This window comes from Moschus berezovskii, chromosome 2, assembly GCF_049115385.1.
Source record: "Moschus berezovskii isolate FMDL1 chromosome 2, NW_MosBer_1.0, whole genome shotgun sequence".
NCBI lineage: Eukaryota > Metazoa > Chordata > Mammalia > Artiodactyla > Moschidae > Moschus > Moschus berezovskii.
In genome coordinates, this window is record NC_142461.1 from 102,354,928 (window position 1) to 102,377,846 (window position 22,919).

A 22,919-nucleotide genomic window follows, 5' to 3' on the forward strand; every position below is an offset into this window, starting at 1 on the left:
GTATTAACTAGAAGGAATAATATTCTACGGAGTTCATCTCTTCAATTAACCTGTGGATCCCTAATTACCCACGTGTATTTTGCAAGTAAAATCCAATTTTTTCAAGTAGCATATTCACCATATGCAACTGAAATATGCAAGTTGGGTTATGCAAATGGAAAAAGAATACAGATTTAAGTAAGCCTATTACTCACAGGAGACTTGTGTATTCTTGATGTGTTTGGTTTAAAAACATTTAAAATTTTATTCTGTTTAACACATGGTCCTTTTTGTTATTGGAGCTCATTTTGAATAAGCTATCTCACTAAAGTTTTTGACAAGAAATTAAAACTTTCATATGAAATTTACAGGGTTTACATGACTGTGAAGCTGAGTTAAATGGGTTGAGAAATACAGAAGGAGTAATAGTCTGAAAACACAGGGTCTAGGGAAACTGAATGTAGAAGTTTATTTTTCAGGTCGTTAAACATAATCTAATGATAGGCTTGTTATTTTTGTTTTTTCCTGGTGACTTCCTAATCTATACATTACTTTTTCTTCATCTGTAAAACAAAAAAAAATTGACTTTTAGGGACATTCAAATCTGTAGAAATTATTAATACTTCATTTTCATTCTTACATGAGGAGCATCTTTAGGAGAATTACATATAGCTTAAGTAAAAGTCAGTATCTCGTTTTTTTCATTAGTTAAGAAAAAATCTTTAGGAAAGGGCAGATTTACTAAAAGTTTAGAATTAATTGGCAAGTATGACTATATAATGTGGCATATGGACTTTGTGACTTTGCTGAGACAAAGACTTCAGGTAGCTGTATTTCTGTAACAAATGAGATTCTAATTTCAAACATTTTTCAAATGCAAATCAGGCCTTCATGAATCATTTTGATGATTTTTTGAGGCATTAATGCTACAGAGTTAGTATTTTTTAAATGATCCCCAAAGTCACCCCTCTGCTAAGGATATTTCTCTTCTTGATTATTTTGAAACTGTCAACATCATCTCTAACCTTCACACAGAAAATGACTGATCTCCAAATGACCTATTATTATCTTAAACCAACCTTATAACAACAAAGAGAGAAAAATTAAATAGTGCAATAACATTTCATATCAGTGAAACAAAATGTGTCTGTGCATAAAGTAGTTCTATCCATCCATGGAAAGATCAACCTTTTGTTTTTCCTTGTGTTTATAGGTTACATTTTTAAAGGTACTGGTGGAGCCTCTGTACAGTGGATTGGTTCCCTAAAAAGAAAAAAAAAGGTCCAAATGAAAGTATGTATATTTTGTTACTATGCAGTTTTAATATATCTAATAATTTCAGTGTACATTACAGATTGGAAAAAGAAATTTAGGCTTAATCTTGGAAGATATTTGAATAATTTTGATTCATTTGATATGTCATACTTTTAGCATTTAAAAATATATACATCTTTATTGTTTTTTTATTATGAAAAAATAATTCTGTGTCCTAAAAATCTTACCCTTTTTGGAAATGCACTAAATTATGGATTTTTGGAAATGCACATGGAACAAAAAATGGCTGCTTTGTTCACTGCTGTTTTACCAGAGCTGAAAACAGTTCAACTAGCCCACAGCAGGCACTCAGAATTTATCAGATGAACAGAATGAACCAACAGGTGACCCAAAAGTAAAATGGGAAAGATAAAAATGGGAAAAGTGAACTGGCAGAAGCATACGAAGATGACTGACATACACACTGAGTGAAGTCAGGGAAATAGAAATATCCATGATGTCCCTTATATGCTGAATCTAAGAGGAAACGATACAAATGAACTTATCTACAGAACAGAAACAGACTCACAGACTCAGAGAACCAGTTTATGGTTACTGGGGGGAGGGCTGGGGTAAGGGATAGTCTGGAGTTTGGGATGGTCAGGCACACACGTCTATATTTAAAGTGGATAACCAACAAGGACTTACTGTATAGCCCAGGGAACTCTGCTTAAGGTTACTTAACAGCCTGAATGGGAGGAGGGTTTCAGGGAGAAGGGATATATGTGTATGCATGGCTGAGTTCCTTTGCTGTGCACCTGAAACCATTGCGACATTGTTAATTGGCTACAATCCGATACAAAATGAAAAGGCAAAAAGAAAGAAAAGATGAATGACATAGTATCCACCTTTAAGAAATGCATTGAGATGGTGAGAAGCATCAAACTAGGGCACAAACAGTCTTGCTAAAAGGAGACCAAAATTCAGAAGGAGTTACAACAGGATTCTTGGGACAGCAAACACCTGCTGCTGCTGCTGCTGCTGCTGCTGTTAAGTCGCTTCAGTCGTGTCCGACTCTGTGCAACCCCATAGACGGCAGCCCACCAGGTTCCCCCGTCCCTGGGATTCTCCAGGCAGGAACACTGGAGTGGCTTGCCATTTCCTTCTCCAAACACCTGCTGCTGCTGCTGCTGCTGCTAAGTCACTTCAGTCGTGTTCGACTCTGTGTGACCCCATAGACAGAAGCCCACCAGGCTCCCCCATCCCTGGGATTCTCCAGGCAGGAACACTGGAGTGGGTTGCCATTTCCTTCTCCAATGTGTGAAAGTGAAAGTGAAGTCGCTCTGTCGTGTCTGACCCTTAGCGACCCCAGGGACTGCAGCCCACCAAGCTCCTCCATCCATGGGGTTTTCTAGGCAAGAGGACTGGAGTGGCTTGCCATTGCCTTCTCCAAACACCTGCTAGTAGACAGTAAAAAGCATCTGGTGGCTTTCCCTTGCTAGAGAATAACAGTGTGGGAAGGAGAGAGTCACAAGAGACGGGCATGTGGGATGCTGGGCTCATGACAGAGTACTGGTCCCCAGGAGAATTGGGCAAAACAGCTTTGCCCCCAGGGCAGTAGAAAGGTTGTGTGCAAAGCCTGGATAATTCAATTGCTCTGTCTGGACTGTAGATGAGCTCCCAGGTGCCATCACTGGAACCAGAAAGCCCAAAGCTCTCTAGCTGTTTGAATAAATGCTCAACCTGAGCCTCCAGTTTCTCTCCTTCAGTTTCATTGCTCCATGCAGGCACGAGATGTCCGGATAAGGAACATTTCCTTCCCTCCCATTCCTCAAGGTTGGGCATGCAGCCTTTGGCTTCAGAGAACCGGGGTTCTAACCCAGCTCTACCATGTAACCTTACTTAAGCAGTTCTGAACCTTGGCATTCTCATCCATATGAGGGATTACTAAAGTGCCCACCTGGTTCATGAGAACCATACTTCAGCAGGTACCTGGCACATGGTAAGTGCTCAAAAAACTCTGCTTCTCATCAGTTCAATTCAGTCGCTCAGTCATGTCTGACTCTTTGCGACCCCATGGACTGCAGCACGCCAGGTTTCCCTGTCCATCACCAACTCCCAGAGCTTGCTCAAACTCATGTCCATCAACTCACTGATGCCATCCAACCATCCTCTATCGACCCCTTCTCCTCTTGCCTTCAGTCTTTCTCAGTACCAGGGTCTTTTCCAATGAGTCAGTTCTTTATATCAGGTGGCCAGAGTATTGGAGCTTCACCTTCAGCATCAATCCTACTTACATATAACTTCTTTGCATTTGGAATTTCCTTTTCTTAAGGTCCAGGATAGGGTGTTAAAGATACGCCCCACTTCTGGGCTTTGGGATTCAGCACAGCATTTCCAAGCCCATTTTTGAGTGTATATGGAGTCTGGGTGCCACCTCTGACCCTCCAAATTATCATACTTTGATCTCCTTATCCCCCAAATGGCAGAGATGGTAGCATTTTCTAGGCATAGATTTGAAAAAAAAAGAAAGAAATGCAATTGTATTCGCTTTCTCAGTACACTTCTCTCAGCTCTCAGAAGAACTGAATAAAATTGAAAACCATTCTCTGGCCTCTCCCTCTTGTTTCCCTTCGATGCAGTGCAGTATCTTCACTGTGAAGAGGAATCACACCTGCACCTTTTCTGTGTTGCCCAGAGCCAGTGGCCTACCTCTGACCGAGCAACATGTTACCTTTGTCCATGTGCCTTTGCAGAGAGATGCTATCTCACTAATGAGGGCAAATAAAGAAGAGGTTCCCTGGTGGTGGGTGACGAGTGAAGGCCAAGTCACTAAATTGCTTCTACTCCTGAGGTCAGCTTGGATAATCATGAGGACTCTCCAATCCTTACTTAGTCCTACTGCAATAAGAACTTGAGATTTGGAGGGTATATGGCAGATGGATGTGGTCTTCGATGCAAGCAGAGTCTTGTTCACAAACAAAATTCATATGTGGAATTCTTTTACATTTAAGAGATTAATTTAATTGCAAACTAGTAGGTTTAAGTTGGGTACAGAAGAATAAGGGACTCGACTGAAGAGGAAAGATGGGAAAAAATGAGATGTGAAGGCTGGGAGTAATGGGTGGGGCACTGTCCTGGAGGAATTGAGGGACTTAGGAAACCAGACACTGTGTAAGAGGAAACAAGCTGTGAGTAGGGCCAGGGCAGAGCTTTGTAGGACTAGGAGCTCTTTTGTGGACCCCATCCCAGATCATGTCAGGCATCCCACATCTCACACTAAACACAGTTGATACACACAACAAAGGAGGTGACTTGAGTTGCAATTGACTGGATACACAATGCTATTTGGCAGATATTTTGTTGAATGTTTCATTTTGATTGTGCAGTTTTCTTTCTGTGTTTTGAAGCAACTTTGTTTATTAAAGTTTACAATATTTGGCAGGGGGTGGGGGGGCGGTCTTTTGCAAAGGTAGTCATAGGGTCAGGGCATGCTAATAGGGGTGGTGGATGAAGCAGATCCCAACATAGTAGGAGGGTAAGGTGGAAGCTTAAAAGCTAGGGTAAAAACAAGTACATTTGATGCAGGCCAGTAGAGATTTTCCTGGCCTCAGCTGATGATCAGAACTCAGAAGAATGAGCTCACATGAAATGTTGTTGGCAGGAAAAAGTGGGGTGATGTCCAGCACTGTCTCCTTCATTGCCATGCCAGTGGCAGCCTCTCTGCCTAGGATTTCCAGCTGAGACATGGGCTTGTGTCTGGCTCCATTTCCGGTGCATCTGCCCTTCTGCACTGTTTAAACAAGGTCAGGTTTCCTCCAACCCTCTGGAGTCACTAGGCTGACTCCCTCAGGAGTTCTGGGCGGTGCTAATTTAGGCTGTGGATTTTACAAATGCAATGGCACATTTTTTGAGCTTGAAAAAGTGGTAATAAGAAAGCTCTCTGTCATGACCCACAGCTGCCTTAATGACTGCCTAACTGCCAAATGTAGACCTGATTTGCTTAGCACAGTGCAAAATCAATCCATGACTGTAACGAATGTCAGACTGAACGTTTTTTGCCCTTAGTTAATGACTTGTCATCCTAGAAAAAAATGTCTAATCAAAAATGGATTTAAATATCTTCCCTTTGTGTTTTCATAAAGACAATGGATGGGGGATATTTCTAAAAGTGTAATAAGGGTAACCTTTCTTTACAGTTGATGAATGAAATATTTTAGGAGGCAAGAACAAAGCTCTTTCTTATCCAGAGCTCCATCACCTTTAGAGCCTAATGGGAGCCTAGGGGTCAGAAGATCCCATTGTTGTCCCTTGAGATCCCCTGGGTTTGAAGACCAAATTCAGATCTTCAAGAGGAAAAAGGTTTTAGATAAAAACAAAATCAAATCAAAAGACCCCAAAATGGATGCACTGAGCAGCATTCTTTTTTTTTTCCAATAGGACATATTAGTGAAATTTGAATTGAATAATTTGAATTAAACCTCTTTTGCATCCAAGTGAATAATTATGACCCAGTCATTATCTAGTCAAGAACATCAAACATTTGTTATTCAAAGAAACTCAATTTAACAGGGAATAATATTTTTCATTTATGCTTTTATCTGTTTAATGCATATTTTAATTCCACTTTAGGTGAAGAGACAACAAAAATTCAGCATTTGAATTTCAGTCATGTTCTACATCCTGAGGGAAAACAATTCATGTTTTGGGGGAAATTAACTGTTAATTAAAATGTTATTTTAAAGATATTAATCATTTGTCAGGATTCATGCCTTTGTAGGAGAACATGAAAAAGTGCTGGTTAGTAGATACACATTATATAATTGCCCAAGCGCTTGTTTTCAGAACACCTGCCTATTATTTCTAGGCGGGTCAAGGCTGTGCTTGGAAGAAAAGGCTGCAAGTAGGATTTCAGCTCCATCATAAAGCAACAATTTGGGAAATCTCTTATCCTTTCTGAGCCTCAATTTTCTTACATTCAAAAATGGGAGTATCAAGACTACTGCATAGGGCTCGTGGTCTTTCAACTCATTACTGCAATTGCGTTTTGTACTAACTTGATCACATTCTTGTTTGCTGCTTCTCCAAAACCTTTCCAGGTTAGGTTATCACAGAATCCTGAGTCGAGTTCCCTGTGCTATATGCAGTAGGTCCTCGTTGGTTGCCTGTTTTACAATAGTAGTGTGTATGAACCTATGGTTACCGGGGAAACGGGTTGGGTGGGTAAGGGATGGATTGGGGGTTTGAGAGTGACATGAACACACTAGTCACATTGTTTAACCTGGTTGCCTTCTGACCCCTTCCAGGCATTTTCTTGATAGTTGGTGAGAGTTAAAAGCAACATTTATGGCCAGGGAGTCAGGTGAAGTTAATTGCTCCAATACTTTGGCTTCAGAGTACTGGGTTCTAAGTCACCAAACTAACTTGTCAGGTTACATATTTACCTCATTAGAGATAGAAACATTGTATCATCATTGCAAATCCTCACTTTACATTACTAAGGATTTTGTTTAATTAGGAAAAGTCCACACATAACACAAAAGAAGAGGAAAGTCGTATCGTGAACCTCTGTAGACCCATCACCCAGACTCAGGGGTTATCAAGATTTTGCCACAGTTAATTCAACTATTCCTCTCTCTCTTTTGGATGAATTATTTAAGGGCAAACCCAGCTTTCACTTCCTTTTCACTGTAAACCTTAATTATTTTCTATCAAAGCTCATGCCATTATCCTACCTCCCTGAATTAACCATAATTTCTTGCTATCAGTCTAATACCCAGGTCTATATTTTTTTCCAGTTGTCAAAAATATATATTAGTTAGAGTGCTCAAATCAAAACAAGATCCATACATTGCATTTGGTTTTGTGTCTAAAGGTATTTTTAATGGGAAGATAAAGTAGATAAAAATTTTCATGGTCTATTGCCCTGCACCATATATTACATTTATTTCAAAATAACTGCATAAGATATAACATCCCTTATTAAGATAAATGTACCTAAAACAGAAAATTCCATTTGCTTTAGGTACAGAAGATATCATTATAGAACTAGAGAAAAAAGTGTTAACATCAATTATTTGGGAAGATGAACCCAAAGGAGCATTGCGTTTGCCTGTATTTTCTCCACTGATATCATGGTTTTAAGAATCAGCAATGTAAGATAATTGCTATCAGATAGCTGGACACACCATTAGAGAGAGAGAGATGAAATTAAAACCATGAAATTGTTTCTATGGGCCTCTAGAAATGTAATTATCTCTCCTGTGGAAAAGAAACACAGAAAATTGGAGTCCTGTTTTGTGTTTGCCCACTGTGAAGAGAAGACACATAAATTTTATCTATTGAGTACATGTATTTAAAAGTCGATACTTTGGAGGGTTTTTTTTTTTTTTTTCAGGTAGCTGTTTAAAATGGATGCTATTCAGAAAAGCTAACTGGATGGTATTTAAAAGTCTCCTTGCCTTACTTTTTTAGCCTATTATGAGTAATGAGTATTTCCATGGAAATTGGCATGAACTGTCATACTGCTCCTGAACATCATTCCATTAGCTCTAACAGCCGATTTATGGAAATGTTTAGATGCAGCATGTATGCTTGTCAAATGGGGCCTGCAGGAACCTTCTGGTGGTAAAGAATAAAATGTATCGCCTTGATGTTCCTAAGTAGCTAACAGTATAAGGAGTTTCATGAGACTCTTCAGAGTAGGGGAAATCTTCATTGCAATGAGAGACAAAAGAATGCTGTGAGGTCTGAGTTCCAGATAGTGGACAGAAGTCCCTTTGTCCCCAAAGCAGAACAGAAACCAGCTGTTGGGGACGTGGTGAGAGGAGCAGAGAAAGAATACGACGGTTTAACTCTTAGTGCAGCAGAAATCCAACACCCCATCCTTTCCTCAGGACAAGGAGCAGCTAGCCCCTAGGTGTGCACATACCGTCTGCCACTTGGCCTTTGACCTTTCTGCTTCAAATTTGGCAACTTCTTTCCTATCATGAAAAGACACCAGGAGCTTCCAAATGCACAGTAGGACGACTCCAATAAGAAGAATAGCCAGAGAAACCCCCAACATGATCATGGGAATATTTGGAGGTTTTGGACAGTCTGTGGAAACAAAGAAAATTATATTAAGGAGATTGTTCAATTAACGTTCTGATGCAGAGAAAACACTTCTCATTAAAATTTCAAACCATACTTTTTCTCCAGTAGAGGGAAGATAATAATCTCTTTTGTTTTGCTGAATTTTAAAAAATGAGTTACTTGTTGAAGGATAGCCCTATTTCTTCAAAGAAAATGAAAGATAAAGTAAGAACTTGATTACTCAAAGCAAATGGATATATACTTGAACGACTGACTCAAAAAGAATCAAAATTCAAAAGAGTGACAATTAACAGACATGGGGTATTTAAAGGATCAGTGAAAAGACTGTAGTTTACTAAAGATGACCTCTTCTGAGTATAAGACAAGGTAGAAATGGAATGTGTACACACATAAACTTTTTCATGGATTTTCTTGAATCATATAGGAGATTACACTCAAAATTAAATACAACCTACCCCAAGAAGTATACTACTTGTTCTTCCTTTTAAAACATATAGACAGAAAATAATCATGATTTTCAGTTTTATATTCACTCTAATGCAGTGCCCTGGTGTCTTGGAAAACTCCTGAATTGGGTTCAGGAGAGGTAGGTTCCGTTCCCATCTGATGGACAATCACTGTCTGAAATCCATTAAGTCTCTCCATTTCTCTGAGCCCCAGTGCCCTCGTCTGTAAAACCAAGGTGTGGGGCTTTAGTGTTCCCTTAACTTCCTGATAAGATTAAGCCCAGGTGCCCATGCTTATTAAACCCACCTCTGAAATTCCAAGACCCATCCCCTGAGATTCTAATTCAGTTGGTTTGGATGGAGCCACAGACTCTTTATTATTAAAACTATCCCAAGTGATTCTTATCTCCAGGGAAGTTTGAAACATCAGGTGTTCTGTATAGTCCTTTCTACTCGAACATTCTGTGAAATGTTATTTTGACTCTATTGATGATATTAATACAATTTTGTAATTATACAGTACCTTCTCTCATTGACAGCAGAATGACTAATAATACTTGCAATATGCCTGGGAGATGATACATTTCTTAATGAAGCATTATAATTAAGCTCTCCCTTTGCTATCATGGGAAAAAAATCCCCCATAAAAATTATCATTAAATATCTGCCTCCCTCTGCAAGAAGTGAGGCAAATTCACAGTATCTCGGGAGGAAATGAATCATGCTTAGTTTATCCTAACTCTTATTGCTTTTAGATATTTAATAAGGAGAGTTATACACACAGGACGAGTCATGCTGCTTTCAAGGTAAGATCTATAGCTGATCTGAATTTGAGCGGGACTAATGACCCCCTAACAGCATGACGCCTGGCTTTACACAGTTTTGTTCTTTAGCCAAAAAGCCATGTAAGGTGATTAGGCAGAAATAAGTAGAGGAGTTAATGAAATAGCTACTACAGTATGAAGATCTAAAGACGGTTTCTAGAATAGCAAATGAACCATGGCTGCTTCTAATAGGTTAGCAACACTCCTGCAAAGAAAGTGGAAGGCCTGTGTCCATGAGAATATATACTGGCTACATCTTTGACTATGAAATGTCTGGGGTGGGGCATTGAACGTTCTTGCTCGAAGCAAAATGAAGCTTGCTGAGACCCTGCAGCCAGAACATGAATTAGGAGGGCTCTCTGGTAGGCAATAAATATAGGAGGAATGGGCATGGCCTGGTGGAGATAATCATTTTAAGAATTTAGAGTCACTGGGAATTAAACATTTGTCAAGCAAGGATTTTGGCCCAGGCTCCAGAGCAGGTATTACACAGAAGAAATTTCCACTTTCCATACTCTCTTTAGTGTCTCTTGAGATGCTCATACTGAAGACATGCTGTGGGTAGGAGGAAAGGCTTTCTCTATCACTGTGTGCCATCTACGCTTGTCTGTTGAGTCCAGGTCAGCGAGGCACCTAATTCTAAGGTGCTGAATTTCTGATGCTGCTAATCTGGTAGCCCAGTCACATGTGGCTATAGCTCAATAGTCACTAGAAATGTGATTTTTCAGAATTAGACTTTGTGTTAAGTGTGAAATACACACTGATTTTGAAAACTTGATAAGAAAAAAAAGTACAATATCTCATTAACAATTTTATATTGACTGCACATTGACATAAGATTTTGGATGTAATGGATTAAATAAAACATACTATTAAAATTAATTTATTTTATACTTTTTATGGGAGGCGGGAGGATGGCTCCAAGAGGGAGGGGACATAGATATAATTATGGCTGATTCGTGTTGTTGTATGGCAGAAAGCAACACACCATTGTAAAGCAATTATCCTCTAGTTAAAAATTCCACAAAGGTTAACTAGAAAATTTAACAATACAATGTGGTTTGCAAAACATTGCTATGGGAGAGTGATCTCTGACAGAATCTGGGGATTCCGATTTCTTTATGCTCATTCAGCCAGTGGGAGGCAGTATAGCACAGTAGTTAAGAGCACGGGCTCCCGGCCAGACTGCCAGAGATCCCAACCAGCGCTAGCATTTAATTGCTGCAGGACCTAGCAAATTATTAACTTCTCAATTTCCTTACCCATAAGATGGAAATAATAGCAATACCTGTTTTATATGGTTATTGAGAATGTTAAATTAATACATGGAAAACATATAGAATAACACCTGCCATGGCATTAATAGGGGCTCGATGAATGACAGCTGCCATTATTGTTAGTAGCAGTAATAGTAGTAGAATTACGACAAAGGCACCTTTCTCCCTTTCTATCCTCAAGACCTCAAGGGCTTGGAATCTCCAAGGTGGAACCTGTGGGTGTCAGATCCACACTTATATCCGTGCCAGGAAGCCTCCCCAACTGTCATTCATCTTGGTTCTCACGGATGTGGCTCTTGTCTGCTGAAAGTTTCTCTGGAAAATAGATGAGTGAAGATCTCCCTACATTCACACACACACTGATGGTGACTCTTCACTTGGCTATCTTTTGCTATTTGGTTGGAGAACCCTGGGACTCCTTAACTTTCATATCCTCCTTTCTCATTTTGCCTCTTTTCTCTGGGTGCCTCCAACCGGCTGCCCTGGGGCTCTGGTCTTAAAGCTGTGAGAGGCGACAACAGACTCCAGGGTCAGGCTCTGTCCAGGGCCCCCAGAAGCTCTGATCTATCTGGGAACATTTAACAGGAAAGGAGCATCCTTCAAGCTGTCAGGGGACTCCTGTTAAACCTTAGGGAGGTCATTTCCCCCTCACTTTTTCCTGCTACAAAAACAGAGGGGGAATAAAAAGCCTTAATAAAAAGACATCAGGGCAGCTGAGGACTTCTCAGAAAGATGGCATGTTGATGTGCCACTCCTACTGTGTGGACAAAAGAAGAAAAACTCAACAGTTCAGTAATGAGGAAGCATTTAGCAACCAAAGGCAAGTTTCACAAGAGAAAAAAAAAAGAAAATCAACTAGATACAAAAGTCCTTGAATTAAAGACAGAACCTATTCTGCAAAGTTTCATTTTTGTTTGAAACTTGCTTTTCCATTGGAGTTAATAGTATAAGGAGCAGCTTGATTTCAGGAGAACTAGTTAAAGCCATTACCATGGTCACAGAGGGTGGGGGTGTAGATAAAGAATTTGCCTTTAGAAAACAGATAATGAGGAGGCAGATGTTTGTACTATAAAGTATTTCTTCTTGGTACAGCAGGAATCACCTTAAATTTCCTTAACTAATGGCCTCTACGGTGCCCTTTATGTCTGCATTTCAGATGAGATCTGGTGTGTTCAGGGTGGTATGGCAGTAGACAAAATGTATGCATTTCAAAGAAACTGATTTACGGGAGCTATTCAAGAGCAAGTATCCAGGAGTATTCTGCCTGTCTGAGGGGCAAGGTCACCATCAGACACTTGTATCTTGCATTGTGCTGACCTCTGCCTCTCCCTGACCCTTAGCACTGCAATGTGGTACTTTTCTAATCTTGTTTTCTTGGTAAGTTCATAGTGTTTGAACTTCCTTCTTGATAATGGTGTCATTGCCTTTCACACTTTGAAGTGATGGCAGTTTGGTACTCTTGGGTTCACATTCAGGACTTAATGCTTTGTCAGCCCATTGATAGACCAGCACACACAACACACCTCGGCCTTCTAGCCTGCTTTGCTGCTATTGTCTGGGCCAGAAGTTGGGCTCCAGGCTTTTGGGGGAAAGGGGAGGAGGCTGATGACAAGAGCCAGCGAGGTCTGATTTCATGCAGCTGTTGTTTCTACCGCAAAGGTTTAGTGGCACATCATTAACTGAAGACAGAAAAGGTGTGGCACCTGTGAGTCTCTAAGCAGGCAGACAGGCCTGTGAGGGTTAGAGTCACCCAGAAGAGGTCTAGAAGCCTGCTGTATCAGAGTTGCCTGGAGAAGTGTTAAAATGCAGAGTCCTGGGCCATGTCTGGCCTGCTGACTCAGGACACAGGCAGTCTAACAAGCTCCCCAGGTGAAGCTCACTAAAACTTAGACCGTCTCAACAAAAGTGCTTTTCTCACTATTTTCTTCTCTCCTGGCTATAATCTTCTCTCTCTCCCCTTCACTGAAAATGAAGCTGACTCCATGAATTGGTATGGAGGAAAACTCACAAGAAGCGATGGCCTCTGACATCCTTTAGAGATTACTTCCTTCCTTCCTTGTCACTCATGCCTTTTCTGACTGAGCTGTCATTTAATGACCCATTGGGTAAGTTATTAACTAGTACATGTTTTACATGCATTTTTTCCCTTAATCCTTGACTCAACCCTTAGCAGAAAGTACTGTTGTTTTCCCCATTTTACAGATGAGGAAACAGAGGCATGCAGAGCAAGTATCTTCCAAAACATCAATGAAGTGGTGGAGCAGGATCTGAACCCAAGGTCTGCCTGATTCAAAGCTTTTTCTCTTAGACTGTTCTACTCCTCTCCCCTGTTAGTCTTTCCTAAAACCATACCTTTCGCTGACATTTAATTGGTCCACCTTTCTATAATTCATCAGCCACCTTTTTGGACTGGAACACTCTTCTCTTATATTTGGTTCTTAATAAGAGATATTGGAACATACCAAACCTTTCAACAGGTATCTTTCAGTCATTGGGAAATCAAAAATTTGGAAATGGCTTTCCTGGCAAGCTACCCAGAATATCTTTCTGGTTGTTTTCTCCTTTCCCATGTAGTATCTCTTATCACTGACAAGGGAAGGCAAGCCACCCACCTTTCTCGCTGATGCTGTGAATGACGGTTTTCCCTTCATTATCTGTAGTTAGTAGGAATGTAATAAGGCATTCATTTTCTCCTTGCAGAGAACAGGAAACAGAGCTATCCTTTGAGAAATCTGTAGATAAAGAAGTCATTCATTAGGTTAAATGAGTTTCCAAAAGATTTTTTTTTTAAAGCAAAGTAGTATTGAGTTTTATTATGCAAATAGGAATTTCCAACATTGCAGAATAGGAATAGAAAAGACATAGGATTTTCCCCCACCCACTGAGGGTTTAATTTCTACTCCTGTTCCAGAAGAACAGTTCCAGGTGTGGTCAATCAGGACTGACCATCAAATGCACCCATCAGTCTGATAGGTGCACAATTTCAATGGAGTGGAGTGCTTCAAGGCAGGTACTGTATTGGGAATAGAATGGCTCAGATTATGGCAGTGAGGAAGCCGTATGCTTTCTTTGGCTCAGAGTATCTGGGAAGAAGCCTAGATTACATTTCAGAAAGAGACTACCCAGTTCAAACATAGCGGTATTTCTAAAGGGGCCTTTTCCACAATGTCCTAGTCAGATTGCTGGCCATGTGTGCTCACAACAGTAAATATAAATCAACACGAGTTAACAGAGATTGAAGCGTTATATAGCATAGGGACCAGCAGGATAAAGGTAAATCCCAGAATAAAAGGAGACTAGGAGCAGCAGCAGCAGCAGGATGATGCCCTGGTGGCACTAGTGGTAAAGAACTTGCCTGCCAGTGCAGGAGACTTAAGAAAAAAAAAAAAAAGGAGACTTAAGAAATGTGGTTTTGATCCCTGGGTTGGGAAAATCCCCTGGAGAAGGAAATGGCAACCTACTCCAGTATTCTTGCCTGGAGAATCCCATTGACAGAGGAGCGTGGCTAGCTATAGTCCATACGGTTGCAAAGAATTGGACACGACTGAAACAATTTAGCACAAGCACACACACAGGACGCCCATTGGCCTACCACTTATATAGCCCTTTTCTCAATTTAAAAAAAAATGTCAATTTTCCTCAAATCTTTTTCAAATAAAAAAAATTTGAGGTTATTCAAGACCAGAGAATGAATGTCATCACAGAAATTGATAATACAGTAAAATGGTCAATAATGTTAATACTATGTATCAGACATTTTAGTTGTCTGGCACCTATGCCAAAATTATGTAAGGTTTTTCTAATTAAAAAAAAAACTTACTTAAAGTTCTCTAAGTTAGAGACTTTCCAATGATACTGTTACACTTTTTTTTTTGTAAGCCTGTAAAGAGAAGGACCATTTGCTTTTATCTTAAAATTTTAAGACATATGATCCAAGTGAAAGTCGCTCAGTTGTGTCCGACTCTTTGTGACCCCATAGACTATACAGTTCATGGAATTCTCGGGGCCAGAATACTGGAGTGCATAGCCTTTCTCTTCTCCAGGGGATCTTCCCAACCCAGGTCTCCCACATTGCAGGTGGATTCTTTACCAAGTGAGCCACAACGGAAGCCCAAGTATACTGGAGTGGGTAGCCTATCCTTTCTCCAGTGGGTCTTCCCCACCCAGGAATCGAACTAGGGGTCTCCTGCATCGCAGGCGAATTCTTTACCAACTGAGCTATCAGGGGAGTTCATATGATCCAAAGCAAGTGTCTTACGATACAATGGGTCAGAATATAAAACTGGGACTGTCTCTGATAATCTTGGACATAGTCTTGTTAGATCTGTAACTTTTCTCATTAGCTTCAACATAAAATTTTTTTCAATAAAACAGAATATAGCTATGTTCCTCTGACTCAAATGAAGAAAAATTAGACAATAATCTGTTTTTGGTTTCATAATGCCATAGAAGGATAGAAATTTTTTTTGCCTTTAATTTACAAAATTAAACACCTCATGCCAAAGTCTTATAAGAAGCATGCCCGTATTATCCATAACAACTGAGACTAGTAAAACACTGGAAAGTGAAAGTCGCTCAGTCGTGTCCAACTCTTTGCAACCCCATGGACTACACAGTTCATGGAATTCTCCAGGCCAGAATACTGGAGTGGGTAGCCTTTCCCTTCCTCAGGGGATCTTCCCAATCCAGGGGTCGAACCCAGGTTTCCCACATTGCAGGTGGAATCCTTACCAGCTGAGTCACAAGGGAAGCCCAAGAATACTGGAGTGGGTAGCCTATCCCTTCTCCAGGGGATCTTCCCTACCCAGGAATCAAATTGGGGTCTCCTGCACTGCAGGCAGATTCTTTACCAACTGAGCTATCAGGGAAGCCTTTAGCATTATTAATAAGATTTCAGAGGATAAATTTAAGTGAACAAACTGTTTCTGAATCCATTTGTTGCTGTTGTTTAGTCGCTAAGTTGTGTCTGTAGCCCTCCAGGCTCCTCTGTCCATGGGATTTTCCAGGCAAGAATACTGGAGTGGGTGGCCATTTCCTTCTCTAGGGGATCTTCCCCACCTAGAGATCAAACCTGCATATCCTGCATTGGCAGGTGGATTCTTTACCACTGAGCCACCTGGGAAGCCCCTTCAAATCCATTACAAGCGTCTTATTTACATAGGAATATTAAGAAATCTAATTACAAATTATTCTCATCTGGTCATTCCCAACTGTTTCAGTTCAGTTTAGTTCAGTTCAGTTACTCAGTCGTGTCCGACTCTCCGCGACCCCATGAATCACAGCACGCCAGGCCTCCCTGTCCATCACCAACTCCCGGAGTTCACTCAAACTCATGTCCACAGAGTCGGTGATGCCATCCAGCCATCTCATTCTCGGTCGTCCCCTTCTCCTCCCGCCCCCAACCTTTCCTAGCATCAGAGTCTTTTCCAGTGAGTCAACTCGTCACAACTGTTTACCATCCTCTAAATCACCTGGGAGGTTTCCCAGGCAGCACTGGTGGTAAAGAACCCTCCTGCCAAAGCAGGCGGAGAAGGCAATGGCAACCCACTCCAGTACTCTTGCCTGGAAAATCCCATGGGCGGAGGAGCCTGGTAGGCTGCAGACCATGGGGTCGCTAAGAGTCGGACAGGACTGAGTGACTTCACTTTCACTTTTCACTTTCATGCATTGGAGAAGGAAATGGCAACCCACTCCAGTACTCTTGCCTGGAGAATCCCAGGGACGGGGGAGCCTGGTGGGCTGCCGTCTATGGGGTCGCACAGAGTCGGACATGACTGAAGCAACTTAGCAGCAGCAGCAGCCAAGGCAGGAGACATAGGAGATACCGGTTCAATCCCTGGATGCAGAAGATCCTTTGGAGGAGGGCTTGGCAACCCATTCCAGTATTTTTGCCTGGAGAATCAGACATGACTCAAGCGACAAGCATGCCCACACAGAAATCACCTAGGAGTTTTGAAATGATGAATTCCAGGGACTCACCCTGGTTATTCTGATTTGAGAAGTCTGTGGACAGGAACTTGCATATTCGTGAATTGTTAATTGTATCGTTAAAGAGGTGATTCTGATGAAGAGGTTTGGGCACCTCCAGGCAACACTTGATTAGTGAAATTTGTGTTATTTCATGTGTTTGACAGCAACAATATTACATATATAATTCATACGCTGGTCCTTTTCAGATTCCCTCCACCACACATTCTCCTACCAAACCATTCCAGTTAGCTAGGACTCGTGGAATCTTATGGAGTATGCTTTTTCTTGTTGGAGTGTTTTTTTCCTTCCCTTCCTGCTTTGCTATGACAGTGCATACCCACCCTGCTCTTCTAAAACTTACTTAATGGAACATTTTATTCTCAGGTAGAAAATATGTGGACAGCTTATAATACTGCCTTCAGTAATATTAATCCTGCTTTTTTATTTCCTCTTAAATAGCTACACTGAAGCACAGGGAGGCTTAATTTACTTGGCCAGGATTTTTAAAGTTTTAATGGAACTGCTAACATGACCTTTGAGTCAGGACTCCCTTCTTGCTTTAATTACTTCACCACTCCTTTTCATGACTGTTAGAACTCTAGATTTCGCCTGTTTCGTAGTGTTTGGGTATTAAGATGGCATTATTGAATGTGTAGTGAAAAGGTCCAGCTCGGACTGGAGATCTGCATAATCAGCTGCTAGGGCTTTCTTTTGTTGTTCATTAGAAATGGACCTTTCTGTTTCACCCACTTGGATGAGTGCTGGCAGCACTGTTTTAGAATAATAGACTGAAAATAAGATCTCACGCAGTCCATGAAATCATACACAGAAAAGGAAGAAATGCGAGAATGGAGGCGAAGAGGCCAGGGTCTGGGAAGGTCTAGGGAGGATGTGGAAAATATAAACTGTCTGCACCATTGACTCAAGATAACCATGCATTTGAGACCTTCCCTTTGGGGGATAGACAGTACTTCTCAGAGAAAACAGTTTTCCAGGAAAGAAAAAAAAAAAGGGTTCTGGGGTCAAATAAGTTTGGGAATCCCTCCTTACTCTAATTTTTCCTTTTGCCTCACCTGAAGCTTCACGGTGCACATTTAATTTAATGTACATGACAGCTCTCAGTCTTGCAAAGCAAACAAAAAGCTTAACTTCCCATTTGCAAAATTCTTATGACCATTGGTGCTTTTGTCCATGTGACATTTTCAGAACTAGGGTTCCATGGAACATACTTTGAGTAACAATGCTCTGAGTACATGAATGTTGGGGTAATTTCAAGACTTCAATTTCAGTAAAAAGGACTATAAAAGTTAAGCCACATGGCCTTAGAAATGCTCACACAAGTCATCATAGCACATTTGAGGAATAATTTATTTAGATTATGAAGTTTATGCTTGCTTTATTCTTCATGTCCTTGTGAGGGGAAAGATGAGCTGATCAAAGATCCCATGAAAGAGCAAATATGCAGTGATAATTTCAAGATGATATGATCAATAACATGACTGGGTGAGTAATTTGAAACAGGACTTATTAAAAAGGCCCATTAGAAGATACATACGCTTGTGGCACTCGTGGTAAAAGAATCTGCCTGCCGATGCAGGAGACACAAAAGACACAATTTTGATCCCTGAGTCAGGAAGATCCTTTGGAGTAGAAAATGGCAACCCACTCCAGTACTCTTGCCTGGAAAATCCCATGGACAGAGGAACCTGGCAGGCTACAGTCCATGGGGTTGCAGAGTTGGACAGGACTTAGTGACTTAATAACAACAAGAACAGCAACAACCCATTAGAAGAGTGACTTTTATATTGTCAGGCTGACAAAGATGTTTTCTTTCAAATTCATCACGATTACTGCTTTAAATGGTATTAGTAAACCAATCACTTTGATTTCTGAATTAGAAATAGTTGTATTCCCCTATTTTGAAGATAATTTAGTCAATTACACTGCAAGAATAATGAAAGAATTTTTTGGCTACTTGAGAATATAATCTTCCTCTTAAATCCAAGCGTTTATGGGCTTTCCTGGTGGCTCAGAGGTTAAAGCATCTGCCTGCAATGCAGGAGACCTGGGTTCGATCCCTGGGTTGGGAAGATCCTCTGGAGAAGGAAATGGCAACCCAGTCCAGTATTCTTGCCTGGAGAATCCCATGGACGGAGGAGCCTGGTGGGCTACAGTCCACGGGGTCGCAAAGAGTCCGACATGACTGAGCGACATTACTTTCACTTTCACTTTCATGCTCAGAAAGGCATTTCCCTGGTGGCTCAGATGGTAAAGAGGATCTGCCCATGATGCAGGAAACCCAGGTTTGATCTCTGGGTCAGGAAAATTCCCTGGAGAAGGAGATGGCAACCCACTCCAGTATTCTTGCCTGGAAAATCCCATGGACAGAGGAGTCTGGCAGGCTACCATCTATGGGGTCTCAAAGAATCAGACATGGTTGAGCAACTAACACTAACTAAATAACTATACTCAGAAAACTGTATATGTACATTCCCTATTTGTGATTCACGTGTTTCTAAGGTTGATTTATTTTACCCCTCAGCACATTAGATGTCCCATGCTGTTAGTTAATCTGGTTCCAATCATTTGCAGGGCATTTTCTTTAATTTTTAGTCATTTCTTTGAAACACATGGTAAATATACCAACTGTTTGCTGTGAAATGAAGCCAGAAGGATATGCTTAGATTGTGGACTTGTTACTAATGTAGACAGGCCACATACACCATCTTACTTGGTGCTTTTACCACATCTCATCTTCAGTATTAGTATAAGGTACATACCATCTTGTCCAATTTATGGCTATTTGGCATATTTATCTTAAGGCACCAGAAACACACAGGCAAAGGGTTTCATGAGCACTAAACCCACCCCTCCATATAGGGTCATTTAACTGTGCACAGTCAGAAACCTCAATTTTAAAACAATGTTGGTAATTTTCAAAACAATAGAAATATTACTAACATATCACTTTGGAAATGGATTCATTTCTGTATTCTAGTTTCATTACTCAAGAAGCATATGCTAGATTGTCATAAATCATCATCTTGGTTATTTCATTCCACCCAAAATACATCGGAGTTGCACCTCTGAGGCGTGCAGAGCAAGGTTCCTACCTGAGCAGTGGTTCCTACCTCATGGAGGGTTTGAGATGATGGAAAAGCAAATCCCCCTAGACAATCCCCTTAGGAGGGGCAGTCATCAGTTTTGTTTTAAAGATCACAGATTATTTTTTAAATGCCTTCTCAGCTAAAATACAACCTATTTACATACCTGAGATAACCTTTTGCCATTAGAAGGAATCTGATTTTAAGTAAGTCACTTCAAAAATGGCAGACAGAAGCAAGAGCAGAGTTTGCTTAGCAGTTAAAGGTAACAAGGCTTCCCAGGTGGCACAGTGGTAAAGAATCTGCCTGCCAGTGCAGGAGACACAAGAGATGCAGGTTCAGTTCCTGGGTCGGGAAGTTCCCCTGGAGGAGGAAATGGCAACCCACTCCAGTATTCTCACCTAGAAAATCCCATGGCCAGAGGAGCCTGATGGGATGCAGTCCATGGGGTCACAAAGAGTGGGACATAACTGAGGTTCTGAGCAAGCACCTCCTAAAGGTAACAGGCCTTTGTTGGTATTTGGGACTGAGGGCACAAGGGATTAATGATGACCATGTGAGGGGGCAGGGTGGGAGGGAGGTCCATGACATGGGGCGGGGGGGGGGCGGGTATGTTTACATATGACTGATTCACTTCATTGTACAGCAGAAACTAACACAATATTGTAGAGCAACTATACTTCAATTAAAAAAAAAGATGATGTAATATCCATGTTTGGAAAGTTGGGAGTAAAATCATGGAGGGAAGGGGAGGAAAGATGTCCACTAACCAGAAACTGCCTGCTGCCTGATGCTGCTGTCAGGAAACCCAACCTACACCTCACTTCTTCCCATCGTGAAATAAGGCAGGCAGACGACAGGGGATGATTTCAAGTTAGGGGGCTAATATTTACCTCTTTCTTCAATTTTCCTCTTTTCTAATTAAAAAAAAAAATTACAGCATTCTGGAATTCTCTCCAGCTGCATGAGTTAAGCAGAGATGAATCTGCCAACAGAGCTGAAGTCAAACAGAAAAGCTGGGACTTTAAATTGCTTGTATTCCAAACCATCAAGTCTTTAGCCTTCTGGAATGCATTTACTCTTAAAAATGAATGCGAGTGGACTAACGCCCCCAGTACAAATAAGGCTGAGCTACTGAAAAGCCCTCCACAGAGTTTCTGCCTCTCTAAAACTGTAAAGGAAAGGAAAGCAATTTAAGACAAGTAGAACCTTCTTCTTCACTGATGGTCGCACCAGCTAGTTTGCATTTGTCAACACATTCTTCTTGGGCCTGGCCATCTGCAGACAGGTAGCATTCAATGCAGCTCCTGTGAACATTAGTCAATAGAGTTAATCAGTTTTGTGATGCTGTAAAAACGGATATGCAATTGGGATACTGCTTTCATGCTGTTACTATAATTCCAGCTATAGAAATGTCTCAGAGAGGATGTTGTGTTTTGTTACTTTCAAAAAGATGGTCGGGTGATATCCAAGAGGAAACTGCTTTAGTCTGAATTCCACTCAGTAATCAGTGCTCCCTAAGCCAGCCTTGATAATAGCTGCTGTCCTCATTATCTTCAATGATTGCTTCTGATTGGTTAGATTAAAAAAAAAAATTTCCCCAACAACAAAAAAATCCTGATTATTTTGGTATTTAATTTAGCTATATTTTCATTATACGTTTTCCTGGGAAGGGTTTATGCTGCTAAAATAAGATTAGAGACTAGATAAAGTGTGGATTTCTTAACAGAAATGGTCTGTATTTTAACAAGAATTCCAAAAATTCTCATATGTCATGAATGACTATTTCGAAGATTCACTTTTCTGTAACTCTTTTGAATGAGTTCAAACCTTGACAAGAGTATTTTCAAAAGCCGAGGATTACAGCCTGGATCCTCATTAATGCAGATTTTTAAATAAAGGATTGCTACTTATTTAAAAGTGTATTTTCAAGAACATAACCCAGGAATTAAGCTACTCTAGTGATGGCTATACAGCAAAAGTAAAACTTAGATTCTGAATTAATGTTGTGCTGAAAATCACTTTACAAACAGCAAAGCTGCAAAAGTTTTCTTACTGTGGGCACTCATCATACCACCTCTCTCTTACTCTGACCCAGGAAAGGTACGCTCTTCTAAGCACTGGAAACACTCCCCAATCTCAGTCATGCCTTATCACATCTCAGCTGAAACCAAACTTCCTTAGGCAAGCTTTCCCTAGCCCTTACCAGTTCCTTTGCAGTGGAAGCCTCTGAATTCCTCTGCTGGAAGGGTTTAGGAGCAGCACTCTCTGTGGAGTGGGGATAGGAATCTTATCTGGAAGTTGCCTTTGTACAGCAAGCACACTGCACTTATCGAGGTTATATAGTTACTTGGGGTGGTTTTGTAGGGGGCTGCTGAAGATTGTGGAAGCCTTAAAACCTCTGTCTCTTTGTGTACCCCATTGACGGCTGTCCAAGCTAGCCTGGTAGCTTTATCTACTGCCAGAGAATTCTTTTGTTCCCTCTTTATCCCATCCCCTATTATGACTGTCAGCCCAGATATCATTATAATTACTTCTTAAATGTTCTGTCTTTGCCAGTTGATGCTTAGCACCTGTGACAGCAGGGACTATAGCTGTTTCACTATCACTATTTGTCTATGACTTAACATGATTCTGGCCTGCAAGTAGGTATTTAACACCCATTTGATAAACAAGTGCATGACAGAATAAGTGGAAGAATGGATTCACCTCAAAACTAACAAATACCAGCTGGTCACTCTGCTCAATTCCTCAAATTCAAACCACTTTGGCCATTAATTTCATACCTTATAAACCAGATCTAAGATTGAAATATGTCTGATGAAACAAACAAACAAACTTCTGGTTACCAAAGGGGAAAGGGGAGATGGTGGGGATAAATGAGGAAGTTGGAATTAACATGCACATAGTATATAAAATAAACAAGAATTTACTGTATAGCACATGGAGCTATATTCAATATCTTATAAT

The 22,919-nt window shown here is 40.8% G+C and overlaps 1 protein-coding gene across 4 annotated transcripts in view; it reads right to left on the reverse strand.

Annotated features, from left to right (window-relative positions):
* Positions 1-423: 423 nt before the first annotated feature.
* Positions 424-22,919, reverse strand: part of ITGB6 (integrin subunit beta 6) — a 144,153-nt gene continuing 121,657 nt past the window's right edge. For all 4 annotated transcript variants that reach the window (XM_055398731.2, XM_055398730.2, XM_055398732.2 and 1 more), the window contains 4 exons: positions 21,159-21,256; positions 13,488-13,607; positions 8,165-8,331; positions 424-1,242 (listed from right to left, as the gene is read on the reverse strand). In XM_055398731.2, coding sequence (XP_055254706.2) covers positions 1,144-1,242; positions 8,165-8,331; positions 13,488-13,607; positions 21,159-21,256 — 484 coding nt within the window. In that variant the 3' untranslated portion in view covers positions 424-1,143. The remainder of the gene's footprint in view (positions 1,243-8,164; positions 8,332-13,487; positions 13,608-21,158; positions 21,257-22,919) is intronic.